Source organism: Cheilinus undulatus, linkage group 20 (genome assembly GCF_018320785.1).
Source record: "Cheilinus undulatus linkage group 20, ASM1832078v1, whole genome shotgun sequence".
In the NCBI taxonomy this organism is placed as follows: domain Eukaryota; kingdom Metazoa; phylum Chordata; class Actinopteri; order Labriformes; family Labridae; genus Cheilinus; species Cheilinus undulatus.
Window position 1 is genome coordinate 40,958,182 of NC_054884.1, and position 27,810 is coordinate 40,985,991.

At 42.2% G+C, this 27,810-nt stretch overlaps 1 protein-coding gene across 1 annotated transcript in view; it reads right to left on the reverse strand.

The window, feature by feature from the left end:
* The window catches only part of LOC121528278 (cGMP-dependent protein kinase 1-like), a 138,429-nt gene extending 114,587 nt beyond the window's left edge, over positions 1–23,842 (reverse strand). Inside the window, exons 1-2 of the mRNA XM_041815637.1 lie at positions 23,167–23,842; positions 6,103–6,269 (exon numbers count right to left, since the gene is read on the reverse strand). Coding sequence (XP_041671571.1) covers positions 6,103–6,269; positions 23,167–23,486 — 487 coding nt within the window. The 5' untranslated portion in view covers positions 23,487–23,842. The remainder of the gene's footprint in view (positions 1–6,102; positions 6,270–23,166) is intronic.
* Between the last annotated feature and the right edge of the window lie 3,968 nt (positions 23,843–27,810).

Genomic DNA, 27,810 nt, shown 5'->3' on the forward strand with positions numbered 1-27,810 from the left:
CATAAAGTCACACATATATCCCATATGAAGTGAATGGGAGAGATGGTGCATTTGTGTGTGTTAGCGCACGAAGCGCGCATGAGTGTGTGTTTGTGTGTCTTACAGATGCAGGTTTTTTGAACATTACAATAAGCTTCCTGTGCAGCTGGTCATGTGACTCACTGAAGGCGGGAAAATGGAATGTGTAATACACACCCATTACAGTCTGAGGCTCCTGACAGAGCTGCAGGGACACACCTCAGTCTAACTTTGAGCAGGTCAAAGGGTCAAAAAGGGATGAAACCCTCAAAGTGGAGGTCTAACAGGCATGAGGGACGTGCGACAGACCGAGGACCCGACCAATGCTGCTTGCAGCTTTAATTAGGGCCTGAGCACCGAGTGGTGTGAGGACCTAATTGTATCTGCTAGGATTATTCAACATATCATTTGCCGTCATTGCATGGCATTTTGAGGCCCTTAACTTTTATGAATTTGCATGAAACTTTGCACGTACATCTGGTCTTGAGAAAATTTCGATATTTTTTGGGTCTGCAACAAGAAAATTCAGAATTGCAAAAATAGCGCCCCCTAACAGTTTTCAAAGTTAAAGCCCCCTCCTTTGACTTTGTCATAGATTCATCAAATTTTGTGTGCAGGTGCGGCTTGGGGAGATCTACAAAAAAGCCTCTTGGGCCTACACTCTATCTCCAACAGGAAATCCGCCATTTTGAATAAATAAGCAAAAACGGGGCTGTTTTTGGCCTTTTCCAGGGGTCATAACTGAACGAACTCGTTCGAGGGATTTCATCAGATCGACTTGTACTTTGGCACAGAGCTACATGAGACATGGATGATGAAAAGTTATTTGGGGTTTTCTCATTAGTCGAAAGGTGTGGCCATGGCGAGCCCTCAAATTTGCATAAGATTCTGTTAAACAGGAAGTAGTTTATTACTCAGCCATGCATTGCCCGATTGGACTCATATTGCTCAAGTATATTGGCGGTCATGGCCTGCATCCATTTATATGGTCAGATTTTTTACAGATCAAAGCGCCACCTAGTGGTGACAGGAAATGTCAAGGTTTATGGTGCAAGCTACAGTTTAAAAATTATCCAAGATATTCGCTTCAAATTTGTGTCAGGATGGACTTAAGAAGCGGATTTAGCTTTGTGAAAAATAAAATTGACTTTTCGTCAGAGGGCGTGGCCTCGGCGGGGCGACAAAGTCAAGAGTCGCTATTTAGTCTCATCAAAAATGTTTAAACAGTCATAACTCTAGTATACATGGTCATATCTGAGACAGATTTCATGTGCTTGATAACAGTCCAGGCCAGAACACATCCATGCTGGAAATTTTGAAAAATTTTACAGCGCCACCCTCTGGCAACAGAAAGTCACTACTCCTGAATTTCATATTGCAGAACCTACATGGTTGGGCAGATCATTCTGAAAATTCACTCAGGCTGTTCCCAAGGAGTTGGCCTTACACATATACGATGGTCAAATGTCTACGTTAAAGGGCGTGGCCATGGCGTTTTTTTTTTTTGCCATGAAAGAGGAAGTAGATTTTTCAAATGGTTATAAGACACCTAGAGCAATGAAACTGGCCAACAAAAATCTCATTGGCATGCTAAGAAGATTGATATTCATTTTATAGGTGGGTGTGGCCTATTGGCTCAATGGCGCCCCCTACAAATTTTCAAAAATTCAGCCACCCCAGCTGGTTTTACCTTTGAATTTTGGTGTGCATATATGTCATCATCACTCCTACAAAAAAGCTATTTGGACCCATGCCGAAATCTCAACAGGAAGTCCACTAGCTTCATTGGATGAAACAGGAAGTAGAATTCTCAGGGGCTTGTGGCATGTGTAGAGCAATAAAACTTGGCAATAACATTCTCATTAGCATGCTGAGATAATTGATGTGATGTTTTTAGGGTGGGCGTGGCCAGTAGGCTCAATGGCGCCCCCTAGAAAATTTAAAAAATTCAGCCCCCCCAGCAGGTTTGACCGAGGATTTTCAAACATGTGTGGGCAGATGCGTCATGTCAGGATGCACAAAAAATCCTCTTGGACCCATATCGTAAGTCAAACAGGAAGTCAGCCATTTTGAATTTTTTGGTAAAACAAGGCATATTTTAGGGGTTGTATTTGAACGAACTTGTCCAAGGGCGTTCATCCAAACTACTTCATCTTTGGTGGAGAGCAAGAAGAGATGTCTTAGGTCAAAGTTATTCGGGGATTTCTCATTAGTCGAAAGGCGTGGCCATGGCGGCCCCTTGAATTGAAATGCCTCATCATGTGATAAAAGTGGCTGGTGCTCACTAAAAAATTTCCATTTATTACAAGATTGGCCAAATCCTGCTGAAATTAGCCCAGAGACATCCCTCAAGGTTGTTATTACTCAGATTTGAAGATCAAGAGTCCTTACCTAAAATGATGTGGTGGTGACAATTTTTCTTTCACCATGTAACAGGAAGTAGAATTATCTAGGGCTTACAAAACTTGTAAAGACATGAAACTTGGCAGGAAAATACTCAGTAGCAACATGACATGATTGATAATATAATTTTTGGTGGGCGTGGCTTTTATGCTCAGTGGCGCCCCCTAAAAAGTTTTGAAAATTCAGCCCCTGCAGCAGGTTTAACCTAGGATTTTGAAAATTCTTGAGCTAATACTTCATTTTAAGTTCTACAAAAAAGCCTCTTGGACCCATGCCGCAAAACAAACAGGAAGTCCGCCATTTTGATTTTTGTGGTCAAAAAGCAGCGCATTGCAGATTTCACAATTTTAAAAATTCCTCATGAGGAATTCATCCAAACACCATCATGTTAGGGATATTGTAAGAAGACGTGGAAGTTGAAAATTTCATTAGAAATTTTTCATTACTCAAAGGGGCGTGGCCATGGAGAATTTTGCCTCCCCATGAAAAGGAAGTAGAATTATCCTAGGCTTACAAAACTTAAGAAACCATGAAACTTGGCAGAAAAATACCAAATTAGGAAATGAGAAGATTGATAGGATGATTGTTGGTGGGCGTGGCTATTTGGCTCAGTGGCGCCCCCTACAATATTTAAAAAAATCAGGCCCTGCAGTTCATATTACGAAGGTGTTTGAAAATGCTTCAGCATATCTGTCATCTCAGGATCTCTTGGACCCAAATTGTAAAACAAAAGCAAGTCTATTTCTGTCATTTTCCATGTTGAAATGTTCAAAACTCAGTCCTCTCTTAATGGAACCCAAATTAAGGTTTTGCTGCCATCTTTTGATGATACACAGCATTGCACCATATTTAAGGACAGGGTCCAAACAGCAAACAACACATTACAAAGTATACTTCTGTCTATCCATGAATATGAGGTAAATCGCCAAAATGATATCAGATATAAAAGCTCTGAATAAAATAATGAAACAAACATGTACACATCTGTTCCTCTGTATTTTATGCATCTATATCTGTTTATGTTACACATCTGTCACTGTGGCAAAACATTAAAAGTCATGAAAACAAAGGTGGGGGAACTAAAAGAACTGGAAAAATGTCTTCAAAAGTGAATGATTTAGAGAGAGCAACAGTCTGGATATAAAAGATTTAGGTTTATTATAAAGTGTCTGTAGTCAAGATCTCTTAGACTGTGATCAATAGTTCCATGTATGCATGGACAATTCTGAATCCTGCGTTTCAATCGTGTCATCATGTCAATCCAAACCCTCTTTTTACGGCTACAGGATTGTATAATATGAAGGTCAAAACCTTCAGTGACACACCAGATGGCAGCAAAGACCACGTTTTTGTAGCTGTGAGGCTCTGAAGGGTCAAAGTGATGGGAAGACATTGCGGTATCAGCTACAGGTGGATGTATTTGACTGGGACAACCTTTAATTAAAAAAAACTTTAAACTTAGGATGAAATTTATTGTTCTGATTATCAAATGGGATTGTTGCTTGGTCTGGTTGTCTGCTGTTTACTCCTTGAGTTTTGATCATAGAGTGACAAGAAGGATACTGTTGGAATCTGAGGAGTCTCGGCTTGTGTCGCAGGAATGAAATATAAAGTACTGAGGGTGCTTGATTTGCAGTAAAGTACCGTTTGTATCTGTCTGTTTATCCATAAATACATAGTAAAAAAAAAAATCTGAGAGGAGATATCAAAGCATTGAAGATAATAGTGAAACAAACTTGTACACATCCGTATCTCTGTATTTTCTATCTATTCTATTCTATTCTATTCTATTTTTCTATCTTCCACACTGATGATTGCAACAGTCTGAGAACAGTTAATGCTTTTAGCCACTCAGTCATTTTTCCCCTGTGGAGTGAGCGTGAATAAGTGGAAGAGGGAGTGAGGCTGCAAGCATGCAAAAGAGAAAGAGAGAGAGTAGCTGAGCCGAGCAGACAGAGGAGCTGTGAGCTGACAATCCAGTGATTTGTTCATTTTTTGGAGTTCCAAATTTTCAGGGCTCATGCCTCACGCTCATGTGGTTTTACTGCCAAAGTAACAGCAAGCTCTGGAAATTAATGAGGGGGATCCTCCTCTGTTTCTGTGAAACTGTGAGTGTTGCAAAACCCACAATCGCCATGGAAGCAGCGCGCCTTGTTGCTGGGACCTGACGGTTGCCATATACCCGCAGTCGCAACACATCCCAGCGTGCAACGGGTAGCGAGGGCCCATCATCGCTGCTTGCAGCTTTAATTGATATTGAACCTTATCTGTCACTTTCATGACAATTTTCACACTTTTTTCTGCATTTTTTGCTACTTTTGATTCAGTTTCAGTTCCTTCTTCACTATTCTCTGGCATCGTGACATTTGTGTACATCATATTCATCCTACATATTAATTTGTCTGATTGATTATTGATCTATTTATCATGTCTGATATTTAAAGCTGTAACTTTCTAAACCCTGCTTTTAATCAAGGTTAATTCCTCCTCATTTCGCTTATTTTTAAAATCCATCTATTATCCATGACAACGCTGATCTCGGTGGGGGCTGGAGCCGATCACAGCTGTCTTTAGGCGAGAGGCGGGGTTACACCCAGCTCTGGTCACCAGCCAATCTCAGGGCTGGGCTCCGTGAAGGAGCTAAGGGACTGAACGAGCAGCAGATGTTAGAGAATGCTCTTCATGAATGAGGTACAGCAGCAGAACGGCAGCTTCCTGTAGATGTTCAAGCTCTGAATATAAGAACTTCTCTGGCTTTGACAACTGCTGGAAATATTCAGCGTAATCTAAAAACTCTGTCCGAGGGTCCCATGAAAGGCGCTATATCAATCCAAACTATTATTTTTTAGGAAAATAGACACAACGTAGGAGTAGGTCTTCTTTAGGTAGAGCAGATTTCAGTGAGCGAATTCTACATACTGTTCCTTTAAATCCTGAAGAAGATGGAGCACCACAACCAAAGCCCCTTTCTGCCTCATTAGAATAAACCTCCAGTTTAAAGGTCAGAAAATGTTAAATTATCAAAGCGTTAGTTTTCGTCTAGCTTTGGGCTAAAATGTGGCTCTCTCTGTATTTTTAGAAATAGAACTCTGAGTTTCTCAGCTGATCAGAGCTGGAAAAGGAGAGGGTGGACGGGGGTCATCAGGAGGTTCGATGAAGAGTCCATCCAGCATTAGGGCATCCTGACATGTTACGTTACCCAACATGAATCTGATTGGTCAGTAGAAGAAGACCAGTGGCTGAGAGAGTCCTGAAGGTCAAAACCAGATCAGAGAAACCTCCGAGTCTCTGTTTGAGCAGAAATGTCCCAAAGCTCTGAGCCACAGAAGAATGTCTACTAATCTAAGGTTGTCAAACGGTTTGTTTCTCCTTTTTTAAGATTATTTTTGGGACGTTTTTAGGACAGCTGAAGAGTTAGAGCGAACATGGGGAGAGAGAAGGGGGGACCAAACAGAGCCAGGATCCTGAGACCAGTGATGCAGGATGCCTCCTGCTCTACCAGCAGAGCTAAACCAGCACCCAAACTCCTAAAACGTTTGATTCTAACCAGTCAGACATTCATACGTATTGTCTGTCTTTATTCATGTCTGCAGATAAAATCTGCTTTCACTCGCTCTGACAGAGATCTCCTATTCAGAGGAACAGACCCCCACATGTCAGGATGAAAACCTTGAAACTAACCTTCCATGACGTAGACCAGAGAGCCCACGTCCCCCTCCTCGATGATGCAAGCATCCTTCCCGTAATCCACCGGGTACATGCAGTCCACGATCTCCTGGATCTGAGACAGTTCCAGGTTCTTCATGAAGTCATTGTCCAAGATGGCCTCCTTTATCATCTCCTTCGACCTGGCAGGGAAACACCAAGGAGGGTTAATTCAGTCGACTAAGACTCGGACTAAAACGCTTGTGAACATTTCTTTCAATGAGGAAGACCATACCGAGATTGGCTAAAAATAGTCTTAATAAAATAGGTTTAGTTTTTATCAAGGAGACTAAAACCCGTCTAGTTTTCATCAAGGAGACTAAATCCAGTCTAGTTTTCATCAAGGAGACTAAATCCAGTCTAGTTTTCATCAAGGAGACTAAATCCAGTCTAGTTTTCATCAAGGAGACTAAAACCAGTCTGTAGTTTTTCATCAAGGAGACTAAAACCAGTCTGTAGTTTTTCATCAAGGAGACTAAAACCAGTCTGTAGTTTTTCATCAAGGAGACTAAAACCAGTCTAGTTTTCATCAAGGAGACTAAAACCAGTCTGTAGTTTTTCATCAAGGAGACTAAAACCAGTCTAGTTTTCATCAAGGAGACTAAAACCAGTCTAGTTTTCATCAAGGAGACTAGGACATCAAGGAGAGAAGACAAGGAGAGGAGAAAAAGAGAGGAGACAAGGAGAGGAGAATGAGGAGGGAAGGAGAGGAGAGAAGGAGAGGAGATAAGGAGAGGAGACAAGGATCAGACACCCTCAGACAATCAGACACCAGCCCTCAGACCATCAGACACCAGCCCTCAGACCATCAGACACCCTCAGACCATCAGACACCCTCAGACCATCAGACACCAGCTCTCAGACCATCAGACACCAGCTCTCAGACCATCAGACACCCTCAGACCATCAGACACCAGCCCTCAGACCATCAGACACCCTCAGACCATCAGACACCAGCTCTCAGACCATCAGACACCCTCAAACCATCAGACACCAGCTCTCAGACCATCAGACACCCTCAGACCATCAGACACCAGCCCTCAGACCATCAGACACCAGCCCTCAGACCATCAGACACCCTCAGACCATCAGACACCCTCAGACCATCAGACACCCTCAGACCATCAGACACCCTAAGACCATCAGACACCAGCCCTCAGACCATCAGACACCCTCAGACCATCAGACACCAGCTCTCAGACAATCAGACACCCTCAAACCATCAGACACCAGCCCTCAGACCATCAGACACCCTCAGACCATCAGACACCAGCCCTCAGACCATCAGACACCAGCCCTCAGACCATCAGACACCAGCCCTCAGACCATCAGACACCAGCTCTCAGACCATCAGACACCCTCAAACCATCAGACACCAGCCCTCAGACCATCAGACACCCTCAGACCATCAGACACCCTCAGACATCAGATGTTCGCTGAAATGACCAATGAAAGAAACACCACCACATCCAGGACTAGACCACCTATCTGGACCTTCAGCCTAAAAACCAGAACACAATGAAGAAAAACTACTCCTGACAGAATCAGAAGTCATTTTTGGTGACTGTCGTCTTCACACTAAACCAATGTTACATCCTCTATTCCTGCTCTTAATGAGGGATTCCTCTCTGCAGCTAGAGCCACTTAGGAACAGTCCTAGAGGAGGAGAGAGGAGGAGGGGAGGAGAGAGGAGAGGAGAGGAGAGGAGAGGAGAGGAGAGGAGGGGAGAGGAAAAGAGAGGGGGAGAGAGGAGGAGAGGAGGAGAGAGGAGAGAGATGGCAGTAACGTGGCGTCAGAATGGGGTCAGAATGGCGTCTGAATGGTGGTAACATGGCGTCAGAATGGCGGTAATGTGGAGTCAGAGATGGCATCAGAATGGCATCTGAGTGGCGGTAACGTGACGTCAGAATGGCGTCTGAGTGGCGGTAATGTGGCGTCAGAGTGGCAGTAATGTGGCGCCAGAGATGGCATCAGAATGGCGGTAACGTGGCGTCAGAGATGGTGTCAGAGTGACGGTAACGTGTCGTCAGAGATGGCATCAGAATGGCGGTAACGTGGCGTCTGAATGGCAGTAACGTGGCATCAGAATGGCGTCTGAATGGCAGTAACGTGGCATCAAAATGGCGTCTGAGTGGCGGTAACATGGCGTCTGAATGGCAGAAACGTGGCGTCAGAGATGGCCTCAGAATGCCATCTGAATGGCGGTAACGTGGCGTCAGAATGGCGGTAACGTGGCGTCAGAATGGTGGTAAAGTGGTGTCAGAATGGGGGTAATGTGGCGTCAGCGATGGCGTCAGAATGGCGGTAATGTGGCGTCAGAGATGTCGTCAGAGTGGCAGTAACGTGTCGTCAAAACAGCGTCTGAGTGGTGTTAACGTGGCGTCTGAATGGCAGAAACATGGCGTCAGAGATGGCCTCAGAATGCCATCTGAATGTTGGTAACATGGCGCCAGAATGGCGTCTGAATGGCGGTATTGTGGCGTCAGAGATGGCGTCTGAATGGCTGGAATGTGGCGTCTGAATGGCGTGATGATAAAGCTGACAGGAGATGGAGAGGTTTTATTTCCTCCTGCTGATGAGACGATCATCTAGAGGATCTGGTAAGTTTTGTTTTGATGACTTAGCAGAAGAAGAGGAAATATCTCTGCTCAGCCGTGGTATTTGCATGTAAACAGGGCTCATGAGGAAATAAACTTCATAAATGACGTGTAGAGAGCGAGCAGAGCGTGGTGATGGAGAGTAGCGTAGCTCTGTTAGTGTCTGATCACAGGGGACAGAGAGATCTAGACTGGGAAATAAAGACAGAGACAGAGACAGAAGAACCACAGCCATGAAAGAAAGTGGAAGATAGAGACAAACAACAGACACATAAAAGACAGAAAACAGGAACGACAGGGCAGGATGTTCACAGAGAAACACTGTAAATACACAATGACACAATAAACATAAACACAAGCAGACCAGAGACCTAAGAGTGAAGATTTACAGGAGAGGAGGGAAAGAAAGAGCCACAACATTTCACACCATAAATAAACAAAGCCACAACATTTCACACCATAAAAAACAAAGCCACAACATTTCACACCATAAAAAACAAGGCCACAACATTTCACACCATAAATAAACAAAGCCACAACATTTCACACCATAAAAAACAAGGCCACAACATTTCACACCATAAATAAACAAAGCCACAACATTTCACACCATAAAAAACAAAGCCACAACATTTAACACCATAAAAAACAAAGCCACAACATTTCACACCATAAAAAACAAAGCCACAACATTTCACACCATAAATAAACAAAGCCACAACATTTCACACCATCAATAAACAAAGCCACAACATTTCACACCATAAAAAACAAAGCCACAACATTTCACACCATAAATAAACAAAGCCACAACATTTCACACCATCAATAAACAAAGCCACAACATTTCACACCATAAAAAACAAAGCCACAACATTTCACACCATAAAAAACAAAGCCACAACATTTCACACCATAAAAAACAAGGCCACAACATTTCACACCATAAAAAACAAGGCCACAACATTTCACACCATAAAAAACCAAAGCCACAACATTTCACACCATAAAAAACAAAGCCACAACATTTCACACCATAAAAAACAAAGCCACAACATTTCACACCATAAAAAACAAAGCCACAACATTTCACACCATAAAAAACAAGGCCACAACATTTCACACCATAAAAAACCAAAGCCACAACATTTCACACCATAAAAAACAAAGCCACAACATTTCACACCATAAAAAACAAAGCCACAACATTTAACACCATAAAAAACAAAGCCACAACATTTCACACCATAAAAAACAAAGCCACAACATTTCACACCATAAAAAACAAGGCCACAACATTTAACACCATAAAAAACAAGGCCACAACATTTCACACCATACAAAACCAAAGCCACAACATTTCACACCATACAAAACCAAAGCCACAACATTTCACACCACAAAAACCAAAGCCACAACATTTCACACCATAAAAAACAAAGCCACAACATTCCATACCATAAAAACCAAAGCCATATTTCCAAACCATACCATGACATAACATGACATACCATTCTATACCATACCATTTCATTATAAGCCACACCTTTCCGTACCTGTCCATACCATACCTTACCTTTTCATTCCATACTATACCATACCATTCAATACAATATGATTCCATATAATTTCATTACATCCCATACCATACCATAACATTCCATACAATACCATAACATTTCATTACATATCATTCCATACCATACCAATAAATTCCATATCATAGTATTCTATTCCTTACCATTCCATACCATTTCATTCATCCAATACCATACCATGCCATACTATACATACCATTCCATACAATACCATACCATAACATTTCATTCCATACCATTCCATTCCATACCATATCATTCCATATCATACCATACCATACCATACAATTTCATTCCATCCAAAACTATAACATACCATTCCATACCAGACCAGACCATTCCACACCATTTAATTCCATACCATACCATTCCATACCACACATACCATACCATACCATAGAATACTTTACTTGACCATACCATACCATACCATACCATACCATTCCATTCCATTCCATACCATGCCATAACATACTATTCCCACCATTCCATTCCATGCCATACCATACCATTTCATTCTTTACCATACCATACATACCATTCCATACTATTTCATTCCATATCATACCATGCCATACCAAACCATTTAATTCCATACCATTCCACACCATACCATACCATTTCACAACATACCATGCCATATCATAGAATACTATACCATTTCATACAATACCATACCATTCCATACTCTAGCCTACTATTTCATTCCATACCATACTATACTATACCATTTCATTCAATACCATACCATGCCATACCATAGCCTGTTATTTCATACATACCATACCATACATTTCATTACATACCATACCAACTGATTACATACCATAACATATGATACCATACTATACCATACCATACCATTTCTGTCCATACAATACCATTTCATACCATACCATACCATTCCATACCATACCATTCATTACCACACCATACCAGTTCATTCCATACCATTCCATACCATTTCATTCCAATCCAGACCATAACATACCAGTTTTTACCATACCATACCATTCCACACCATACCATACCATTTCATAACATTTCATTCCATACAATTACATACCATTTCATTTAACTCCATTTCATTTCTTACCATTCCATACCATACCATTTCATTCCATACCATATTATACCGATTCATCCCACTCCATACCATACCATAACATACAATTTCCTACCAATCCATACCATACCATACAATTTCCTACCAATCCATACCATACCATACCATTTCATTCCATATCATACCAATTGATTACATACCATACCATAACCTACGATACCCTACTATACCAGACCATACAATTTTCTTCCATACACTACCATTTCAATCCATGCCATACCACTTTATTCAGTACTATACCATTACATACCATACCATACCATTCCATTTCATTCCATTCCATTCCATACCATACCATTCCATACCATTTCATTCCATACCACACCATACCATTCCATACCATACCATACCATTCCATTCCCTACCATTTAATTCCATTCCACACCATACCATTCCACACCATACCATACCATTTAATTCCATTTTACACCATACCATTCCACACCATGCCATAGCATACCATACCATACCATTTCATTCCATTCCATTATCATACAATACCATTCCATACCATGCCATAACATACTATTACATTCCATACAATTACATACCATACCATACTATTTGATACATTCCATTTAATTTCATTCTATTCCATACCATACCAATTGATTACATACCACACCATAACCTACAATACCATACTATACCAGACCATACAATTTCCTTCCATACACTACCATTTCATTTCATGCCATACCACTTTATTCAGTACTATACCATTAGATACCATACCATACATTCCATACCATACCATTCCATTCCATTCCATACATTCCATTCCATTCCATACCATACTATTCCACTCCATACCATACTATTCCATTCCATACCATTTCATTCCATACCATACCATACCATTTCATTCCTTACCATATCATACATACCATTCCATACTATTTCATTCCATATCATACCATACCCTACCATTTAATTCCATACCATTCCATACCATACTATTTCATTCCATACCATCCCATTCCATAACATGCCATGTCATAGAATACTATACCATTCCATACAATACCATACCATTCCATACCATAGCCTACCATTTCATTCCATTCCATACCATACAATACCATTCCATACCATGCAATAACATACTATTCCATTCCATACCATTACATACCATACCATTCTATTTGATACATTCCATACCATTTCATTCCATACCATACCATACCATTCCATACCATTTCATTCTAATCCATACCATACCAGTTCATACCATACCATACTATACCATACCAAACCATTCTATACCATACCATTTCATTCAAATCCATACCATACCATACCATTCCATTCCATACATTCCATTCCATTCTATACCATACCATACATACCATTCCATACATTCCATTCTATTCTTTACCATACCATTCTATTCCATACCATACCATACCAGTTTGTTCCATAGCCTTACATACCAGTTCATTCCATTCAATACCAAACCATACCATATTATACCATTTCATAATATACTTTTCCATTCCCTACCATACCATACCATGCCATAACATACTATTCCATACCATACCATACCAAACCATACCAAACCATTCCATACCATACCATACCATTTCATTCCAATCAATTCCATTCCGTTCCATTCTATACCATACCATACCATATCATTCCATGCCATACCGTAACATACTATTCCATTCCATTCCATACCATACCAGTTCGTTCCATAGCCTTCCATACCAGTTCATTCCATTCCATACCATTCCATTTTATACCATACCATACCATTCCATGCCATACCATTCCATACCATAACATACTATTCCATTCCATACCATACCATACCATACCAGTTCATTCCATTCCATACCATTCCATTTCATACCATACTATACCATTTCATAATATAGTTTTCCATTCCATACCATACCATATCATTCCATTCCATACCATGCCATAACATACTATTTCCACCATACCATACCATTCCATACCATTTCATTCCATACCACACCATACCATTCCATACCATACCATACCATTCCATACCATTTAATTCCATTTCACACCATACCATTCCATACCATGCAATAACATACCATACCATACCATTTCATTCCATTCCATACCATACCATAACATACTATTCCATTCCATACCATACCATACCATACCATACCATACCATACCATACCAGTTCGTTCCATAGCCTTCCATACCAGTTCATTCCATTCCATACCATTCCATACCATTCCATTCCATACCATACTACACCATTTCATAATATAGTTTTCCATTCCATACCATACCATTCCATTCCATACCATGCCATAACATACTATTTCCACCATACCATACCATACCATTCCATTTCATTCCATTGCATTCCATACCATACCATTCCATACCATTTCATTCCACACCACACCATACCATACCAGTTCGTTCCATAGCCTTCCATACCAGTTCATTCCATTCCATACCATTCCATACCATACTACACCATTTCATAATATAGTTTTCCATTCCATACCATACCATACCATTCCATTCCATACCATGCCATAACATACTATTTCCACCAAACCATACCATACCATTCCATTTCATTCCATTCTATTCCATACCATACCATTCCATACCATTTCATTCCACACCACACCATACCATTCCATACCATACCATACCATTCCATTCCATACCATTTAATTCCATTTCACATCATACCATTCCACACCATGCCATAACATACCATACCATACCATTTCATTCCCTTCCATACCATACAATACCATTCCATACCATGCCATAACATACTATTCCATTACATACCATACCATACTATTTGATACATTCCATTTAATTTCATTCTATTCCATACCATACCAATTGATTACATACCACACCATAACCTACAATACCATACTATACCAGACCATACAATTTCCTGCCATACACTACCATTTCATTTCATGCCATACCACTTTATTCAGTACTATACCATTACATACCATACAATTCTTACCATACCATTCCATTCCATACATTCCATTCCATACATTCCATTCCATACCATACTATTCCACTCCATACCATACTATTCCATTCCATACTATTTCATTCCATATCATTACATACCATACCATTTAATTCCATACCATTCCATACCATACCATACTATTTCATTCCATACCATCCTATTCCATAACATGCCATATCATAGAATACTATACCATTCCATACAATACCATACCATTCCATACCATAGCCTACCATTTCATTCCATTCCATACCATACAATACCATTCCATACCATGCCATAACATACTATTCCATTCCATACATTACATACCATACCATTCTATTTGATACATTCCATACCATTTCATTCCATACCATACCATACCATTCCATAACATACCATACCATTTCATTCCATACCATACCAGCTCATACCATACCATACTATACCATACTATACCATACCAAACCATTCCATACAATACCATTTCATTCAAATCCATACCATACCATACCATACCATTCCATTCCATACATTCCATTCCATTCTATACCATACCATACCATACCATACCATTCCATTCCATATATTCCATTCTATTCTTTACCATACCATTCCATTCCATACCATACCATTCCAGTTCGTTCCATAGCCTTACATACCAGTTCATTCCATTCAATAACAAACCATACCATACCATATTATACCATTTCATAATATACTTTTCCATTCCCTACCATACCATTCCAGACCATGCCATAACATACTATTCCATACCATACCATACCATACCATACCAAACCATTCCATACCATACCATTTAATTCCAATCCATTCCATACCATACCATTTAATTCCAATCCATTCCATTCAATTCCATACCATTCCATTCTATACCATACCATACCATATCATTCCATGCCATACCGTAACATACTATTCCATTCCATTCCATACCATACCATACCAGTTCGTTCCATAGCCTTCCATACCAGTTCATTCCATTCCATACCATTCCATTCTATACCATACCATACCATTCCATTCCATGCCATACCATTCCATACCATAACATACTATTCAATTCCATACCATACCATACCATACCAGTTCGTTCCATAGCTTTCCATACCAGTTCATTCCATTCCATACCATTCCATTCTATACCATACCATACCATACCATACCATACCATACCATACCATACCATTCCATGCCATACCATTCCATACCATAACATACTATTCCATTCCATACCATACCATACCAGTTCGTTCCATAGCTTTCCATACCAGTTCATTCCATTCCATACCATTCCATTCTATACCATACCATACCATACCATTCCATTCCATGCCATACCATTCCATACCATAACATACTATTCCATTCCATACCATACCATACCAGTTCGTTCCATAGCTTTCCATACCAGTTCATTCCATTCCATACCTCAGCTGAATTATGTAACTGATGCATTTTTATTCATTTTGCTAAGAAAACAAAGGCGTGTCGTTCCCGTTAAGGAACTGGTTGCTGATCCACATACAGTTGACCTCAAAAGTCTTGTTCCATGTAGTCAGTGTGAAGTAAAGCGTGGTACATGTGAAGCCAGCCGTGCTCCAGTAGTGGCAGCTCTTCAGTCAGTCACATCCATAGGAGCTGGATGGAAACAACTGTCTGCATGAAGCATATGTGATGTAAGCAGACCTGCAGGACAGTCTGGAGGGGCAGTCTCTCTCTGGTACAGGACAGTTGTGCCTAATGTGAAAGGCTCTGGTGTCATACATGTTTGCTAACCTCAGTTAAACTGGAGTTAGAGTTTGTGGACGGAGACGTGTCAGCAGATCTGTGACAGTTACATTTCAGCTGATCATTACGCTGACTGCTGCCTCTGCTCACACATTCTGCAGGACGCTGACAGCCAGAAGTGGTGGGATGGTAACTGAAGCACTGTCAGCTGCCTGAGTAGAGCTGTGCATGAGTGTGGGCGGACGCACAGTGGTTGTTCTAGCTGGCACGCACACACAGAAACACGCCGTATTACAGCGAGCAGAGGGAAATGGATGCTCATAAAGTGCTGCTTCATATAAAGCAGCTCTGCAGTGATTCAGAGCTTCATTACAATCAAAGTAAAGACTCAGCACTGATTCACACTGAAAATCACACAGACAAAACACAGTTCAGTTAAAAAAGGCTGGAAATATCACTGAGGAGAATTTAGAGATATTGGCAGAAAAAAATCACCAAGTTTTTTTACAACCAGAGGAGACGAAGGTCTAAAATTACACTCTTGTCCTCTCCTCTCTATTCCCTCTATTCCAGATCAGCACAAATGTGACGTCAGACACCACTGAGACCTGACATCAGTGCTCTTTCATGATTAAAACATGCAGCATTAACAGGCAGGGATCTGAAACACCTGCAACTGTATAACTATGATGATCTGTGAGTCTGTGCAGGCCTCAATTATTCTTATTTCACTGACTCTGCTAGGGCCACATGAAATCTGTTGAATTTCTTTGCCAAATTCAGTTTTTCCGTTTTTATCTTTTGGAATTCTGTTTTTGAACCTTTCCACTAATTTTACCATAAAAGAGTCTCTTGTTTATGTAAATGAATCAAATGTTCACTAATTAAATATCAATAACCTTACATTTTTTGAAAAAGGGCCACAGTTGGCCCAGGAGCCGTTGTTTGGATAACCCTGATATAAAATAACTATAACCAGTGTAACAGCCAGATATTACTGACACTTTCAGACACATCCACGTGTATAATCACATCTTAACTGATGTTTATGATGGAAATGAAGAAACCCTTCTGTCCTCTCAGTGATAGTAGCTTAATAAGAAGGTCACATTAAAGTTCAGTGGTTTAAAGTAAATCTGTGACTGTTCTTTACTCTCTCAGTCTGTAACAGTCCGTCTAATGCTGCATTGTTTTCCTGACTGTAACGGTTCTCTCCTCATCTCTCTCCATCCTCGCCGTCTGTCTCATATCAGAGCGCTACGTTAATGCAGACGTGTGTTGGCTCGTTAACAACCACAGAGAACTGCAGTATCTACGGAGGAACTATTAGTCTAGCTGTTACTCTAATGTAACATCATTTAGACTGTGGGACTCTATAAAATCTCGAGTCCATCCAACTTGATTTTGAGCCTCTGAGGGGTGAGTGGTGTGCCTCGCGTATGCTGTTATTGTTTAGGAGGGGGCGGGGTGAGTGTTTGTGGAAGTGAAGGACAAGTTGTGCACCACTTTAGTGTTTCCCCGGGAACATTCCCAGATATACGTTCCTCTCCCTAAAAAAACACAACATTTTAGTCAAATTCATGCAATTTCTGCGATTTCTGCATTAACTTGTAAATTCCGTTTTCACTGGCCAATTCCGCAATTCCGTTCAGGATTCTGTTAACGCGGAATTCATAGGGCCCTACTCTGCTATCACATCCCTTACATCCCCCCCCCCCACTTAGGACCTGGGGTCAGCAAGGACACCATTGTGTCTGCATGCGTCATTTTTCAGGCAGAAGAGTCACTAAATTTGGGGCTTTAATGTGCCCAAAAACTTACAGAAAATTGTCCCCAATGACATATTTTGTAATCCGGTGGAACTGTACAAGTCCATTATAAGCAGGATGTGAGATAGGGGAGTGGGTAAGAGCTATGTGCATGAAAAATGGCACACATACAGTGGATAACAAATGTCTTAGATCACCCTACCCCTAACCACAGTCAGGTTTCTGCCACAGCTGCCCTAAATTAACAGCATTGGTAATTACCAAAATCATTTTGATGTTTCTGCAATGGTTAATACACCAATATGTAGAAGCTCTTTAACACAAATGATATTTTTAATGCTAAAATATAATTATTATCGTTATCCATGAATTTTCAAATTTAATGATTTACAAAAAACCCCCCTGAAAAAATAGTAAAGCACATTAATATTTCTGATTAATGTGTCAGATTATAGTTATTTACTGTCATTCCTGAACAGAAAAATGAGTTTTAGTGGTTGAATGTTATGCTGGATTCATTTCTGACTTCTCAGAGAAGCCCAGTGAGCCGGCTCACATCTGGGTGAATTCAGTTTGAAATTCCTCATTCCTGTTCAAAATGGTAAAACGTGGAGAGCTGACTGGTTTTACTGTTCCTTTTAGCAGGATTAAAGAAGTAAAGGCTATTAAAAGAGAAACCACGGTGTGTATTTTTACCCTGATGTTATTGGGTTTCTGTGAGAACAGGACTCTCACTCCTGCAGTCGTCCATCTCTGCGTGTTTCAGCCTCACTGTCCTCCCACTCAGACTCACATTTTCATATTCATGTTGTGTATAAATAAAGATCTGTGGCAGCAGCAGCTGTCGGTGCTCTCTTCTCTCCGTTTCCTCTCAGTGGAGCCGACCTGAACACGACCAGAGACCAACGTCCGTCGAGAGACCAATAACCACACAGATGGTTACAATAGTGACCACATATTGGCCTCTGGGCATGAGTAAGGGGAGCAAGTCTGTTAATGTCACAGAAAGACTTAATCAGGGTCCAGCCTCTGGTTTATCAGGGTCCATTCTCTGGGTTTATCAGGGTCCATTCTCTGGTTTATCAGGGTCCAGTCTCTGGTTTATCAGGGTCCATTCTCTGGGTTTATCAGGGTCCATTCTCTGGGTTTATCAGGGTCCATTCTCTGGGTTTATCAGGGTCCAGTCTCTGGTTTATCGGGGTCCATTCTCTGGGTTTATCAGGGTCCATTCTCTGGTTTATCAGGGTCCAGTCTCTGGTTTATCAGGGTCCATTCTCTGGGTTTATCAGGGTCCATTCTCTGGGTTTATCAGGGTCCATTCTCTGGGTTTATCAGGGTCCAGTCTCTGGTTTATCAGGGTCCATTCTCTGGGTTTATCAGGGTCCATTCTCTGGGTTTATCAGGGTCCAGTCTCTGGTTTATCAGGGTCCATTCTCTGGGTTTATCAGGGTCCATTCTCTGGTTTATCAGGGTCCATTCTCTGGTTTATCAGGGTCCATTCTCTGGTTTATCAGGGTCCAGTCTCTGGTTTATCAGGGTCCATTCTCTGGGTTTATCAGGGTCCAGTCTCTGGTTTATCAGGGTCCATTCTCTGGTTTATCAGGGTCCAGTCTCTGGTTTATCAGGGTCCAGCCTCTGGATTATCAGGGTCCATTCTCTGGTTTATCAGGGTCCATTCTCTGGTTTATCAGGGTCCAGTCTCTGGTTTATCAGGGTCCATTCTCTGGGTTTATCAGGGTCCATTCTCTGGGTTTATCAGGGTCCAGCCTCTGGTTTATCAGGGTCCATTCTCTGGGTTTATCAGGGTCCATTCTCTGGTTTATCAGGGTCCATTCTCTGGTTTATCAGGGTCCAGTCTCTGGTTTATAAGGGTCCAGCCTCTGGATTATCAGGGTCCATTCTCTGGTTTATCAGGGTCCATTCTCTGGTTTATCAGGGTCCAGTCTCTGGTTTATCAGGGTCCATTCTCTGGGTTTATCAGGGTCCATTCTCTGGGTTTATCAGGGTCCAGTCTCTGGTTTATCAGGGTCCATTCTTTGGGTTTATCAGGGTCCAGTCTCTGGTTTATCAGGGTCCAGTCTCTGGGTTTATCAGGGTTCAGTCTCTGGTTTATCAGGGTCCAGTCTCTGGTTTATCAGGGTCCATTCTCTGGGTTTATCAGGGTCCATTCTCTGGTTTATCAGGGTCCATTCTCTGGTTTATCAGGGTCCAGTCTCTGGTTTATCAGGGTCCAGCCTCTGGATTATCAGGGTCCATTCTCTGGTTTATCAGGGTCCATTCTCTGGTTTATCAGGGTCCAGTCTCTGGTTTATCAGGGTCCAGCCTCTGGTTTGTCAGGGTCCATTCTCTGGTTTATCAGGGTCCAGTCTCTGGTTTATCAGGGTCCATTCTTTGGGTTTATCAGGGTCCAGTCTCTGGTTTATCAGGGTCCAGTCTCTGGTTTATCAGGGTCCATTCTCTGGTTTATCAGGGTCCATTCTCTGGGTTTATCAGGGTCTAGTCTCTGGGTTAATCAGGGTCCATCCTCTGGTTTATCAGGGTCCAGTCTCTGGTTTATCAGGGTCCAGTCTCTGGGTTTATCAGGGTCCATCCTCTGGTTTAACAGGGTCATTCTCTGGTTTATCAGGGTCTAGTCTCTGGGTTTATCAGGGTCCATCCTCTGGTTTAACAGGGTCATTCTCTGGTTTATCAGGGTCTAGTCTCTGGGTTTATCAGGGGCCTTCCCCTGTTAAAAGCAGCTCAAAGTTCAGTCAGAAGGCAGAGAATCTGCTGAATCAAAGAGTGAAATCTGTCAATAAAGCCTCCTTCATCAGAGCCATCAGGGTTTCAGTAGAAACAGACTTTAATAAAATAAATCATGGTTGAGTTTTTAGAGTATTTCCTTGAGCAGCAGACCAAAACTGTCCGTTTTGTGTTGGAGCTTATGCAGAAATGTTTAAACCTGATCAAATAAGCCTGAGTGTGTCTGACAGCAGAGCTATGGCTGCAGAGAGGAGAGGAAATCTCTTCTCTTGGAGGATAGAGACGTCTCCTTCCCTCCACCTGAGCTGAGATAGGAGCGTTCCGTTCAGCAGGGGGAACATTAATGTTTGAAAGTTTTAAATCTGCCTCCAGGCTCACAGGACTTCAGCAGGCTGCCCCCGCTCATCTGACAACGTTTAATCAGACTCCCACCCCAGCCGAGTTCAAACATTGAGACAAGAGCGGAGTCAGTGAACGCAGCCTGGCAGTCAAAGCTGAGCTCACTAGGACCGTCTGAACACAGACAGAGGAGATTACAGGAAGAAAGAAGGTGACACTGGATAATACACCTCACACAGCTGATGTAGACTTTCATTTGTCTCCTGTCTTTTTGGTTTTTACTTCAAACTTCAGTTTTGAGCCTCTGCGATGATCAAACAGGGTTTCATATCAGACAAAGATAACCGAGTAAATACAAAAGTCCGTTTTAAACAATGATTTCATTTGTTAAGGGAATAAAAACCATCCAAATCTCCCTGGCCATTGGCATCTATCAGTCTGGAAACAAAGTGGGTTACAAAGACATTTTAAAGGCTATGGGACTCCAGAGAGCCGTTGGCCACAAATGGGGAAAACTGAACAGTGGTGAACCTTCTCAGGAGTGGCCGGCCTACCAACATGACTCCAAGAGCACATGGACGACTTATCCACGAGGTCCCAGAACAACATCTAAAGACCTGCAGGCCTCACTGACTCAGTTAAGGTCAGAGTTCATGATTCAACAATCAGAAAGACACTGGGCAACAATGCATCATGGGAGAGTTCCAAGGCCCAAACCACTGCTGCGCAAAAACAACACAAAGACTCTTCTCACATTTGACTAAAAACATCCTGATGATCCCAAAGACTTCTGGGAAAAAATTCCATCAGCCCAACAGTCAAACACAGTGGTGGTAGTGTGATGGTCTGGACAAGGACCTGGACCACTTTCTGTAATCTTTGGACTGTGGGAGGATGTGGAGTACCCAGAGAGAACCCCTCCAATGCCTCTTTATTTGTGCTGCTTCTCTTTGCTCCAGGTCTTTCTCCTTCAAATGAAATGACTCCTCAGTCAAGCTGCATGTTTAAAGATTCCCCTTTTTCACCCCTGAAATGATCAGTGCATGCTTACAGATTCACACACTCTCTCTCTCACACACACACCCATGCACACACACCCAGCCATACTCACACACACAAAAACTCTCCATAATATACGGGCAAAAATAGAAGAATCTGGTGCATGGTCCTACAATGAGTAAATGGTTGAATCTGGTGGAATATGGTTAAAATGTTAAATTTCACTAGACTTCTTCACATTGAAATGCTGACATTAAAGGATGCATGATTTTATACTGCGATGACAGTGAGATTAAAAAAACCTGGTTTTAATGGAAGTCAACGGGGCATTTATGCCTCGAAGGTGTCCAGAGGGTATTTCTGACACTACGTAAAAGATACTAATGCAATCAAATCAGTTTTATCACTAATCTTTCACCCATCCAAGACTCTTATCACCCCCAAAGCCCCATTTTTCTATTATTTATTATATGGAGAATAATTCACTTTTTGTGTTTTTTTTTTTTGCAGGAAAAAATAAAATATTTCAGATAATCAAACTGGCATTTAAAGGGTTAAAATTCTGAGGATTATTGAATGTTTGGTAGTTTTGAGCAGGTTTGAAGTTGTTTAAAAGGTTTATGAAAAAAATAGAAAATAAATTGATGTATGCTGATTTAATGGCAGTTTTTTTTTGTATGTGTACATTTTTGCCTCAAAGGTGTCCAGAGGGTAGAAAATACATCAATAGACTAAAACGACATGTAAGAATAAAACACGCTGGATTTCAAACATTTAACTAGAAATAAAATTTCATGCAAAAGTGAATGCCACAAGCCGTAAAACTGCCAAAATGATCACAAATTAAAAAAAAAACTTGAGAAAAATGGCCAAAAATGCCTGAGGAGGGCAGATGGGTTAAACTGTTTCTCCTCATCTATGAGGTAGCTCACTTTTCAAACACCTCCACTTTAACAGAAGACGTCACGCCGACTAGGAGCTTAACTTCTGCCTACGTTGGAACTTTCTCACTCCCCCATAAGAACCCATGTTCAAACTAGACAGCAGCTGAGCTAACTGAACCACACAGCGCTGGTCTTCCACAGTACTTTGAGTTTAACCGACACACATGAAGCGGACTTACTGTGGACTCTTGGGGTAGAAGGGCAGGGTCACGTGGCTCAAGTCGCTGATGTCACAGGCGGTGGGCTCGGCAGAGATGGCCTGTCGTTTGCTGCGATGCTGGTCCGGCTGCAGGACCAGGTTCTGCTGCTGGGCCTGGACCTGCTGGGCGGTTGCGGGTCGGAGAACAGAGCGGTACTTATCGAGCTCGTTCTGTAACCTCTGGATCAGCTCATCCTTTTGATCCAGCTCTAGCTCCAGTTCGTCGATCAGTGTGTCCCGCTGCCGAAGCTCCTCGATTTTCTCCTGCAGGGCGTACTGGAGGTCCCGCAAGGTGCCCATCACTAACCCAAAAGGGTCTCAGGGTTCCTGTATAGGTTCTTCTATGATCTTCTCAGGAGTTCAGGATCCTCACAGGGTTCCTCGGAGTAAACAACTCCTCAGATGCTTGACTTCAAACAGTTTTATTTCGGATCAAGATCTCTCTGCACTCCTTAAGATGCACCATTAATTTGTAAAGACTCTCAGTTTAAAAGAGACTGTAGTTTGTTCTTGAAAACTACATTTTCAGGGCTTTGTAGTCCTTTTGGTCTTCCTCAGGGGACGAGTCAGGGTAGCTCCTGGATCCAAAGCAGTCCTAAGAGATACCTAAAGGGTCCTGTGCTTTCTTTTCTGGTGTCCCTTAGATCGCCAACATTCCCAACAAGAATTCCGGGTGCTTACTGATCCAGGAGATTTTTGTGTCACTTATAGCGAGGCTGTCCATGAACCTAGAAGCGGAAGAACTCTTCTTCCATGGTCTTAAGAATTCTTTTGGACTGATAAAGGCAAGATTCTGAGCATTCTCCCAAAGCTTCTTTAAGACTCTCATAGGCCTTGTTCAGGGACTCTTCTGCATTCCTCTAAGTATGCTTTTTTAAAGATCCTTGGTGTTCACCTGAATTTAACTTTTTTTGACACCCCCATGTGCAAGGAACCCGCTAAATCCCCTAAGGCTCTTGGGAAATATAGTGTAGGGCTTCTCAAAGAGTCTGGCTCTGGCTTCAGATAGGATGCAGCTCCAGACTTTATGTGGATCTCAGGATTCCCTCTGGTGTTTGGGCTCTTAAGAGTTCCTTTAGCACTGCCTGAGTTCTTGGTGGTTTTGCCTTAGTCCTTTGGATATTTGGGTACGACTTGGTTTTTCTTAATTTCTTGAAGAGTCTGGAGTCACCTGCAACATCTGGACTTTTGGAGGAAGGTTCAGGGAGTGTTCAGAGATTTTTGAGACTTCTTCGAGTCATCCAGCTACTTTGGAATTTAGTCATATCCTCCTGGGTACTTTTACTGGTCTTCCTCGGTTCCTCCAATGGAACTTCAGTGGCACTCCAGGTGCACAAAACTCCCTACACCCTTTGCAGCTCTAAAAAAATCTGGCTCTGCTTCTGTTTCTGGTTCTGAAAGATGTTTCTGGTTCTCTGGCTTCACATACTCAGCAGCCCCAGACTCCAAGTTCTCTGGTCAGGTCTGGTTGGGTCTCTGAGGTACCTGGAGAGCTTTACTAATTCTTCTGGAGTCCCGTTGGTTCTACTTGGTCTACCTTAATTTCTTTAAGGGTTGAGGTGCCTAAATTATTTCCAAAGGGTTATCTAAGACTTTTGGGGTCTTCAACATTTTGCGATCAAAACTTCAACTTTGTAGCGTCATCTGGCAACGTTAGAGTCTCATCCTGTTCTCGTGGGTCTCTTTCAGGGGACCTGACATTCATCTGAGTCTTCTGTTAAGTCCCAGTACTCCTCAAGGTTCTACTGGTTTCCTTTGGGTACTTTTTAAGAAGGTCTTCCAAGGTTCTCAGGGGTCTACAGGAATCTTCTAAGGGTCCTACAGAAGTTTTTAAATTTATGTTAAGAGCCAAACTCCAGGGTATCTTTATGGTGATTTGACAGCAGTTTCCTGGTTCTAGGGTGGTGCTGTTGGGGTCAGTAGTGTTTCTGTCAGGGTTTAGGTTTTTGGCTGATAGGGGTGTGATGAATTAAAGTTCGATGATGTTTTTTGTGTAAATGGAAAGTGGACGTAGTCCACATCTTTGCATTTAGATTTTTTAAAAAGATCTTTTAAAGGGTAGTCCTGCCTGGAGGACTATCTGCAACAACTGAAACCAGAGCTGGGCTTAAATCCTTTAATGTGTACATTATCAGTGTCCAGTTTTTGATTATGTAAGATTAGACTGTCTTAATTCATAAGTGAGACGATCAAAACCTCTGAATCACATTAAATTAGCATTCTGTTAATGTCACTGATATGTTAATGTAAGAAAGAAGGATCCAAACCCTGCTCCTTCATGGTGAGGTGGACCAAAGATGACCTGTACTTTAAACCAGCCAAAATCCCGTGTCTGTGTTTGGAGCTTTTATTGTGGTGTGCTGCTGACCCTACCGGGGGTTAGACACTCCAGTAAATCAAAAAAATCTGTGTTCATGGAAGTCCTGTTTGGATGGAATCTTCTCCTGGATTTGGACTGTGGAGACCCTTTCTGGGTAGACTAGAGCCTCTAAAGGGAACTCACTAATCTTGTTTGGTTGCCTGTGTGCTGATGGAGGTCTAGACTGAAGCCCTCATGTTAGGGTTAGGGTTAGGGTTAGGGTTAGGGGGTTTGCACACAGCTGCAGCAGCACCTCAACAGTTAAACTCTGCACCACTGACAGCTGGGCTGGATGTTCGATACCAGACCCGAGAGTCCCCTCAGGTCTCGCCTCCCCGGGTAAGTAAAAACCAATAGTAGCAGGAGTTTCACCAGATGGCGCTAAAATTCTTTCTCTGTGCTGTCAAACTGAGCTGCTACTACGGCAGCCCAGATGGACATAACTGCTGCTCTCTCAGGAAAACGCTCCACCAGTCGCGACTGGCAGCACAGAGAATGGAGCAGTGGCGTAAGGTGCTGCAGAGCGACACGTTCACGCACGTCTAGCCGCCACCGGCGTGGCGTTGTTCAATTAAAACAAAGCGGGCAACTGTTTTAACGCGTATGGGATGGCGGCGGTATGGTTTGGGTCTAAGTTGTGGTCTTTAAAGTCAGTATTCGTGATAATGAGGACGTCAGACTTTCAACAGTCTTTAAGTTCTTTTTGAACAGAATCAGCTGCTGCCTAATTATTACTGAACAGAGTTACACTCTGATTACCTGCCCACCTCACTCTAGAACGCGTCTGATGAACGTCGTCTTCATTCTGCTGCAGCGGAGCATCAGGCAGCTCAGGTCATCGCTACCACGATGACCTTCAATGCTGTTGGGATGTTTGGCATTTTTAAACTTTCTAAAGAGCTGGAAACAAAACTCAGGATTTTCAGAGCCTCCTATTGGCTGTTTAGTCCTCTCTTCAGGACTCTATGGAGCTTCCCTGGAGGGTTTTCAGTCATCTCCTTGGACCTGACACATTAAAAAGAATTATCCAGAAGTTTCCTTAATGATTCAACAGGTTCTCCTGTGAGTTTGACGCTCCTCAAGGTTCCCCAGGGTTCCTCACGCAGCAGTCCTCTAAATCCCCATGGTTCCTACGGCTCTGAGCTCCATCCTTGATGAGGGAATAAAAGCAGGAGAAACAGCTGCTCCTTCCTGGGATTAAAATCATCGAAATGAAGGCAAAGCAGAAAATGAGCAGGTTTGGCTCCAGCCTCAGGGGGAATGGGATTCAGAGGGAAAGTCAGTAAAACAAAGTTGACAGCGAGTCCACAGAGTCCAGGAAAATCAGGAAATCCAGAAAAAAGTAAAATATCTCTCCATCCAGGTTTCAGGTCCTCAGAGTGGGCAGGGAGAAGGAAACGGGTTAATCCCGTAAAGATGAATTTAGTGCGGTAAAATCCTCCTCTTTAGTCCAGATCTGAGAGCTCTGAAACATCTAAATCCCAGTCAACATCCTCTGGTCTGCCTCAGACACGAGACGAACACAAAAGTGGAAAACGAGTCTAAAATCCGCAGAGCTTCGGAGTGAAAGTGAGCCGAAAAAACCTTCAAACACGAAAAAACCTGAACCAAAAACCAGCCCGCCTTAAAAACCAGCAGGAAAACCACCAGAGGGGACTTTACCTGGAGGATATTCCGGTTTGGAGCGAAGACGAAGCCCGATCGGTGCTCACATGTGTGTCAGAGGCGGAGGAGAAGCGGTAGTGATGAGGTGTTCACGGACGAGTCGGTGCAAAGAGCCAGTTCTTTTCTGTGACCGAACAGAGCCGTTTTCACCCCTTTACAGTTTTGTTGTTAGCAGGATATCACATTAAACCGCTGACAGGACAGCAGTGAGGGCCACCCATAAGAGCGGATCAACGGAAGAGCTGTCTGTGGAGGTCAGCAAAATCCTGGTCCACTGTAAAGTTCAGCTGTGACAATATTTAGAAATTAACCCGAATAACGACTCACCTCAAAGCAACAAATGCTGTGGTACAATTTAACATTTCTAACTTTTTATTGTTTATTTTATCATTGTGGATGTGCACACTGGACTAAACCATTAGGAAAGTAATGTTAGACACTTTAGGGCTGAGCTGAGCCAAATGATCCAGATCACTAAAAAAAGCCAAACTTCCCACCACTACGAAGCAGAGAGAAGGCAAACAGAAAGCTGCAGAGATCCTGGAGGAGGAAGAGGAGGAGTAGGAGGAGGAGAGGATGAGGAGTTGCAGGTCTGCTCCG